This window comes from Macadamia integrifolia, chromosome 11 (assembly GCF_013358625.1).
Source record: "Macadamia integrifolia cultivar HAES 741 chromosome 11, SCU_Mint_v3, whole genome shotgun sequence".
Lineage (NCBI taxonomy): Eukaryota > Viridiplantae > Streptophyta > Magnoliopsida > Proteales > Proteaceae > Macadamia > Macadamia integrifolia.
Window position 1 is genome coordinate 3,859,886 of NC_056567.1, and position 9,228 is coordinate 3,869,113.

At 39.0% G+C, this 9,228-nt stretch overlaps 1 protein-coding gene across 1 annotated transcript; it reads right to left on the reverse strand.

Annotated features, from left to right (window-relative positions):
• Positions 1 to 213: 213 nt before the first annotated feature.
• LOC122093928 lies at positions 214 to 8,218 on the reverse strand. Its single transcript, XM_042664483.1, has 3 exons — positions 6,425 to 8,218; positions 5,282 to 5,530; positions 214 to 618 (listed from the first exon to the last, which is right to left on the reverse strand). The coding sequence occupies exons 1-3, from the start codon at positions 8,216 to 8,218 to the stop codon at positions 214 to 216; spliced, it is 2,448 nt and encodes an 815-aa protein (XP_042520417.1).
• Between the last annotated feature and the right edge of the window lie 1,010 nt (positions 8,219 to 9,228).

A 9,228-nucleotide genomic window follows, 5' to 3' on the forward strand; every position in this document is an offset into this window, starting at 1 on the left:
CTGGGTATTTAAGAAAAAAGGGGAGAAAGAGATGTAAAAGTCTAAAAGCATGGGAGTATTAGAAAAAAAAGTGAAAGGTAGGGAATTTTTAGTAACTATAGGCTAAGTGTAGGGGAGTGATAGTAAATTGCCCTTCTTTTATTAATTAAGTGTTTTTTTTTTTTACCCGTTAAAAACCATACTAGTTCCTCACCCCCACCTTCCGCCTGGCCATCAGCAGCAAGGGATAAACTCTTTTTTTGCAACTGATCTTGCAAAATAGTCCACTACTGAATTAACTTCGTAATAGCAATGAGAAACTTTCCACTGGACACTGCTAACATAGCCAAGGAGGGCAGTCCAATGCTGCCAAACAAAGCAAGGAACTGACCCTCTTTGAACCATCAGCGCCACCACCGTTGGGTCACACTCAATCCATAGATTAGAGCATGACAAGTCCTTGGCCATATCCAAGCCCACAATCAAGCCACAAACTTCTGCTTCAAAGTTTTTGGTCATCCCAAGAAATGATCTAAAGGAAGAAATCACCTTTGTATTGCTGTCTCTGAGTCCACCTGCTCCTGCTTTTTCTGGATTACCCAATGAACAATCATCAATGCTTTGCTTCATCCAACCAAACTAGGGTGGACACCAACTAACCTCCAACATCACACTAGGACTAGTTTGAGAGATAGAAATATCCAACCTATGAGCACCAAACCCACCATAGACCTGACCTAAGCTTGAGTGCTTGACTGCCAAGCAGCATTGACTTGATGTCACTATTAGTCCTCTAAAAAGTCCGCCTGAAATTCCATGCCACGCTGTTGAATCTCTTAGCATTTCTCTCCATCCATATGAAGTCATTAAGGGACTAAATAAAGCTAGCTAGCAACGCCTCTTTAAGGCCTAGAATGCGCGACTTTTGAGTCTACCATCTACTATAGTCAATTATATTGTTGAACTGAGCACTTCAATGCACACCAAATAAATCTTCATAGGAAGTCCATAGAAATTTCTCCCCCTCACAGTCAAAGAATATATGCTGGAAGGACTCCTCAACCTTCCTTTAAACTTCACACCTAGAGACAAAAGCAATCCCCTTTCTTTTCACTTTCTCATCACTGGACAACTTACCATGAAATATTTTCCAACCAAAAATGGATTGATGAGGTTAAAGATAGGACCTCACTACTTTAGCCTAACCTACTTTTTGGTTTGACCTCCCTAAAGCTTCCCATGCCGATTTTGAGGTGAAATTCCCCAATGATGAAAGAGACCAGTTGCATAAATCCTTATGCCCTGACAGAATCAGAATTTCAGCAATTTTCTGAAACATGTCCTTCATTACATTAGATGCCACCTGAGGGACAATCCACTTCCCTTCATCCATAGATGCAATGTCCTTATCACATTGATCCCTGCATGTAGTGCCTAAGTGTAGATTGTGAACATACTTCATCAAACATAGTGAAGCCTTGGAAGAACCATAATTAAAATTACAAAAAGAAGTGACAAATAAGAAAAAGGCACGTATTTGGTGTACAAGAATAGAAGTACCAAAATCCTGAATCCAGCCTAGGGCCTCAAATGGTTGGTTTGGTTTGGTTCGGTTTTGATCAATTTTTTTTTTAATTTTATAAGGAATCAGGCCAAAAGCGGACAGATGGGGTGTTTGGTCTATAAAAAACGAATTGAATGTCTAATAGCTATCAATCAGGTTGATAATAGACCGAAACCGACGTCAATCAGGTTGATTAGAACATGAATACTATTTGATTTCTGGGATTGTTTCTTGCTAGATTCAATAGGCCTTGGTGTTGCAATAGAGTGCCTGAAATTTCAGGTTAAATCGAGATTTATCAAGTGAAATATCTCAATCAAAGGTGTTCTGGTTCCACTGCCCCAAGGATAAGGTCGAAAGTTATGACCTAGTGTTTTCTCCCCCTTAATTTTGTAATGCCCCCAAATCCAAGTGAGATATGGATGCAGGCCCTCGCGGGTCACCATTAAATAATGATGTAAAAATGGCCGATCAATTTTGAAACCTCAAAACATTGGTCAACTAACCATGGGCCACCTTTACTATTCACAGGACCCGTCGCGCTTCTGCTGCGCACTCTGATTAATTTCATCAAATATATATATTGACCCATTTATCAATTGTATAACATGTTACATGTCAAAATCTGTGAAAACCTCAATAATACATATCATGTAGCCTATTCATAAATTACAGTTAATTCTTCAAAAATGCATTTCCTCAATTCTCTTCAATTTACCTTTCCTCTGTACTAAGCCACACCTGAGGCTGTGAAATATAAAACTGTGGTGGGGTGAGCTAAAGGGAATTAGCTCAGTAAGATGGAACATGGCATAATCACACCTAATACAAAAATACATATACTTAAACTTTCATTTTTTTTTTTTTTTCATGCATGTAAAAAAACATCTTTTGTAATATGTTAAAATCTCTTGTACATATCACCTCACTGGGTAGTTTATTGACCTATCTCAACTCATCTCCCTTGTCTTACTCATGAGCTCAAAAGGATCTGGGTAGTATCTTGACTTGGGGTCTCACCTCCACATTTCTTTGTGAATATGAAACTATGCTTTAAAACCTCTTTTATGAACTGTGTTTTAAAACTAATTTTCATATGTAAAAATACATACATATATACTATAAAGAATCTCATGCATATCAGGTGAATCATGGCATAGTCTACTTACACTGAGTAAAACTACCTATACGCAAATCTTCCCTAATCACTGCTTCTTCATCCCACTTCCAGGCTTTCGGTCTCTCTTTCTTCTCCTTCTCGTAGCTCCATCCGACTCTTGTTTTTCCTTTCCTTTTGTTCCTTCTTTTCTTTCTTTCCCTTCTTTCTTATATATCTTTATTTTTCTTCCATTGCATTTCAATTAATGCATAATTAGTGTGTAACTGAATGTCCATTATTATTATTATTATTATTATTATTATTATTATTATTATTATTATTATTATCATTATTATCATTATTATCATTATTATCATTATTATCATTATTATCATTATTATCATTATTATCATTATTATCATTATTATCATTATTATCATCATTATCATTATCATCATCATTATCATTATCATTATCATTATCATTATTATTATCATTATCATTATCATTATCATTATCATTATTATTATTATTATTATTATTATAATCATTATTATTATTGTTATTGTTATTTTTATTGTTATTGTTATTGTTATTGTTATTATTATTATTATTATTATTATTATTATTATTATTATTATTATTATTATTATTATTATTATTATTATTATTATTATTAGAAATAGTAATAGTAATATTTAATTTTTCTAAAACGTAGAGGGTCCTCCTTTTACTCAACACTCTCTCTCTCTCTCTCTCTCTCTCTCTCTCTCTCTCTCTCTCTCATGCAATTTTACCTTCTTCATTTATTTTATTTTTAAAATCCAACATTAATTTGAAGAGAAGTTGCATATGCACACTCCCTCCGTACCTTATCTTTACCTCCATCACACTTGCACACGCCTCACTCCCATCTCTCTCCTTTTTTTTATTTTGTCTTTTGTTTGTTTATTAATAAATGAGGGAGGTGAGGGAACAGGTGGGTTCCACCTCACCTTCCTTCCTCTGTCCTTTAATTTCAAAATCAATGTGAGGGAAAGCCTATTCACGAATCCCCCCTCTCTTCTTTTCAATTTTTTTTTATTTTTTATTTTTTCTTCTTCCTTTCTCATTTTTTCTCTTTACCTCATGGGGTAATTATATGGGATAATTTTGGGGTGGGATATTACAATTTTCCCTCCTCCTTTCTTTCTTCCATGTTAAGGATTTGTTAATCGATTTTCCTTTTTAATATTCTTCTTTTTTTTCGCTAAAAAGTCATGTATATTAAAATGAAAAGAAGAAAAAAGAAATATAGTACATCAGATGAGGAAGGGAGAAATACCCAACACTCACACTAAGAAGAGAGGGAGAAGCAGAAACTCCACCTTCGGCATTGCCATCAGCAGAATTACGCAACTACCCAACTCCACCAAAAACAAAAAATCTGGAAAGAAAAGAAATTCCTAGATGAATCTGAACCTAGGCCGACCCGATGCATCCATGTCTAATTCCATTTGAACTAGAGTTGGCCAAATTGAAATCGGCTCTGACACTTCAAAACGAGCAGCTGACTTTGACAAAAAATCCGCCACTGAATTTGCTTCCCTATAGCAATGCGTTATTTTCCATTCCACATCCTCCAAATAAGAAATACAATTTATCCATCTTTGCCGAGCTATCCATGGACTTTGCCTCTTCTGAAAAATAGTCACAACTGCAACTGAATCACATTCTATCCAGAGCCGTTTCACATTATGCTGCTTAGCTAATTCAATCCCTATCATAAGCGCTAAAAATTCAGCCTCAAAATTTGTGCGAGTTCCTAGAAATTTTCTGAAATTTGCCACTACCTCTGCCTTTTCATTGCGAAGGATTCCCCCTGCTCCAGACTTCCCTGGATTACCAATAGAGCAACCATCCGAATTGATTTTTATCCAACCTGGATTAGGAGGGCACCAGAAAATATTGAAGATTTCCCGAGGCCTTCTCCGCACCCCTGAAATACCCAATCTTCTTGCAGTGACAAGGTCCGAAATTGAGATGGCTGCCCCTGAATGAACCAGCTCTTGGCAGCTAATTTCTCTCTTCACTTGGCCAAAACAATGCTCTTTTGATTTTGAGATTCCTTCGAATTTTCTTCCATTCCTCTCCAACCAAGAAAAGTAAGGGATTAAAACAAAACCCTTCAGCCACACCCCTTTAAAGATGGTCTTCTTGGCCTGATCTTTCCACCAAGCTATCAAACTTTCAACTCCTTCAAATCCAGGCCACCTAAACCCAAAACAACAACAAAATTTCTGCCACATGAAAACTGCAAAAGAGCATTCATACATGGTATGATTTATTGACTCTTCCGCTATGCCACAGAGAGTGCACTGAGATGGCAATGGAACCCCTCTCTTTTTCACATTATCATCAGTAGCGAGCTTATTTTTCAACATTCTCCATCCAAACACCGATTGGCGAGGCTGAAGATGAGAATTCCAAATCAATGAATACCACCCCACCTTTGGCGATTCCCGTCTTACTTTTTCCCAAGCCGATTTTATTGTAAAAACTCCAGATGAATTTAATTCCCAATGACAAATATCATCCAGATCTGAAATTATGATATCCTTGGCCTGATCAAAGATATTTTGAAAAAATTCAGAGCTCACCTGGGGAAAATTCCACTCATCTTGGCAAATGAAATCAGAAACCTTTGCCTGCATCGAATCAAAGATATCTAACTGCAAACCATACATCTCCTCAATAGACTTCTTTCCCAGCCAGCTATCTTTCCAAAAATTTATCCTCTGACCATTTCCAACAGTCCATTGCTCATGAGACTGTACCCACCGCCACACCTTTTTAAGACCAGGCCATATCGAAGAGGAAAGGTAGGTAGTTTTCAGCGAACCATCAATCTTCAGAAAACGGGCACGAAAGAAAACACTCATTAGAGAATTTCCATGTTTGATTTGCCATGCTAATTTGCATAGGCATGCAAAATTAACATCTCGCAACCTCCTAATGCCAAGACCGCCTTCCCTGGTAGGTTTACATACCTCATCCCACTTCACCACAATCTTCTTCCCTGTCTCCATGTCACCAGACCATATGAAGTTTCGCATCCACTTTTCTACTAATTTTATTGAGCTTCCTGGCCACCAATAAATCCCGAAATTATGAATTGGGATGCTTGAAATCACTGATTTAACCAGCTCCACCCTACCAGCCATGGAGAGAATCCGACCCTTCCATCCCGATAACCTCTTCTTGATTTTATCCATCAGCGGTAACATGTGGTCCCGTTGAACTCTCCCCTTGAAGAGCTCCACACCTAAATATTTAGTAGGCTGCCTTGCAGATTGGATTCCCATAAAAGTACTTATAAAATGTTTCCTGTGAGGGGCAACCTTTCCAAAGAACAAACTACTTTTTTCTAGATTAAATATCTGGCCAGAGAATGCCTGATATTTATCAAGAAAAGCCTTAAGATTTTTGACAAACTGAGCAGATGCATTAATGAAAATGAAAATGTCATCAGCAAACAATAAATGGGAGGGAGTTAACACACCTCGAGGCCCAGGAAGAGACTTTATCAAACCATTCTGAACCATGCTTCTAAGACCTCTACAGAGAACCTCTTCTGCCAGAATAAATAAAAAGGGAGACAAAGGATCTCCTTGTCGGAGACCTCTACCAACCCCAAAGAACCCCACCGGGCCACCGTTCACCAAAATTGATACTCTGGAGGATAGAAGAAGGTTGTGAATCCAAGAAATCCACCTAGATGAGAACCCAAATTTGCACAGAACTGCAAAGAGGAATTCCCAAGCTAGAGAGTCATACGCCTTTTGAACGTCGAGCTTCAGTCCCATTCCACCACCCCTAACTGAAGAATGCATCAAATTTGACAGTTCTGAGGCGAGGCTGATATTTGCTGAAATTATTTTACCCTGCTGGAAAGCGCCTTGCTCTTCCGAAATCAATTTAGGCAAAACAACAAGTAATCTTGAAGATAGAATTTTTGATATCACTTTGCAATAAAAATTCCCCATACATATAGGTCGAAACCTATCTAGAGAGGCCGCCCCCTCAACTTTGGGGATCAAGGAAATAAAGCAGTTATTTATTCCTTTAGGAAGCCGCCCTTCCTCAAAGAATTTTTTCACTGCCCTGCAAAAATCACCCTCAACAATAGTCCAACATCGCCTGAAGAAACTACCTGGGAACCCATCAGGACCTGGAGAGCTTACAGAATCTAAATCCCAAACAGCTTGTTTTATTTCTTCCCCACTCGGGACACTCTCCAATCCTGCCACGTCCTCCTCCTCCAACACTCTGGGAATATTATCAAGAAGGTCATTATGAACCGTGATTTCATCAGCCTCATGAAATTTCTCAAAAAAATCAGAGACATAAGATGATATTCCCTGTTGGTCTGAAACCCAAGTTCCATCTTCCTTTTTTAGGGAGGTGATCTGATTTTTCAACCTCCTAAGCTTCACGGAGAGATGAAAAAACTTCGAGTTACAATCTCCATTTTTCATCCATCTCAGTTTAGCTTTTTCAGCCCACAACTTCTCGTACATTTGGTTGGCCTTCAATAATACTGTTTTTGCATCTGCCTCTCTGTTAAATAATTCATCATTCATCCCAGCCACCTCTATCATATCTTGAACCTTCTTTAATTCCAGCTTTGCTTTATCGACCTCATCATTCAGGTTAGGAAAATTGGCCCTTGCCCAAACCTTTAAATTCTCCTTGACCTGCTTTAATTTTTGTGCCAGAACGAAAATTGGATTACCCCCTATCGAAGTTTTCCAAGCTTCCTCAACCACAGAGATAAATTGATCATTTTCCATCCAAAAGCTATGGAATCTAAAGGGGATATTTGTAGGTCTTTGAACATCATCAGAGACAACCATTAAAGGAGCATGATCTGATACCGAAGACACCAAAACACGCTGCTTCACATTTCTAAACACATCTATCCACTTCCCATTACAAAAACTCCGATCCAACACTGCAACTGAATGACCCCTTCGACGGTTATTAGTCCAAGTGAATTTCTTTCCCTGAGAAGGGATAGAAAGCAATTCACACGCATCAACCATTGCCTGGAATTCAGCAGCTGATCCAAGATTAAACTTACCAGGACCTCTTTTCTCATGCGAGAACAGGGTTGCATTGAAATCCCCCATCACAGACCACGGAACCAAATCTGATATCGACAACTCCAAATCTAACCACAATTGCCTACGCATAATTTTAAAAGAACTTGCATGTACAAAAGAAATACCCACTTTACTACCTGGCCAATCAAAGATGACTGATATATATTGATCAGACATACCTGCAACAACTGGTCTCGAAACCCCCAACTTCCATATAATCCATAAATTTGGGACTTTGTCATCCCGAAAATTATGAATGAAATCCACAGCATACCCCAATTGACTAAAGAAAATAACAGGAAATTTACATACCTGAACCATGGGTTCAGCCAAGCATAACACATCCGGGGCATGCTCCTTCACCAGTAGACGTAAAGCGCACAACCCTGCTGCCTTCCTAACACCCCGAATGTTCCAATACAGAATCTTCATGAATTACTTCTTAGAGAATTGATTTTTATCAGACTTTTTAGCCTGACTACCTGTTTTCTTTCTTTGCTTTCCACCCTCAAGCATACCTCCGGCCTCTTTCTCCCGAGCCACTGCCACCGTATCCATTCTTATAATTTCTGAATGCACAATAGAGACTGTTCCCCTTGAACATTCCACCCTGGGCAAAGAAGAAACCACATGATCCTCACCAGGGTCTTCAACAACTGGCTGCATAGCACTGGCCATGGCAACACCACGTCCAGGTCCTTGACCCCCACCGAGCCTTCTATAACGAGAAGGATACCTCCCCTCCGGAACTGCAACCTCGCCCACAGGAGTAAGCCCCATTCTGGGTTCGTTCCCCCCCAATGGATCCACTGGCGGGTCACCAGGAACTCCATGGAGCGGGTTCTCAGTTGGGTTTGGATCAGAATCAACATCCGATCCCTCATCCATTCGAAATACCTCTCCTTCCTTAGGTAGAATATTAGAAATCTCTCCTTCCTTATTTATAGGATTAGAATCAGACTCTAATTCTATAACCGTCCCTGACACAAAGCCTTCCTTAATTCCATAATTTTCATCTCCGTTGGACTCCTTTCCTAAAACGTTTGAGACAGAGTTGGAAGGATTCAAAAATATTTGAATATCTCCCCCAGCCTTAGACGAATTTGAATTAGGAGAGATTTGATCTTGAATAGGATCAAAATTATTCTGCTGATGTGGCAAAGATCTTCCCCTAGAAAGAGACTCTCTCACCGAGTTAATCCCACCTGAGTTGACTCCATCTTCAACATATACTGCCCCTGGAACCTTTGCTAATTTATCAGCCGCACTTTGCTTTTCATCATCCAATCTTTTCAGCCTACACTTGGAAATCAAATGTCCGACTCGTTTACAGTATCCACAACGCTCCACATTATCTTCATACACCACCTTTTGACAGAAACCATACACCTGAGATGTACCTGGTTCTAATCTTTCCACCTGTACTTCCTCCACCCTCTCTG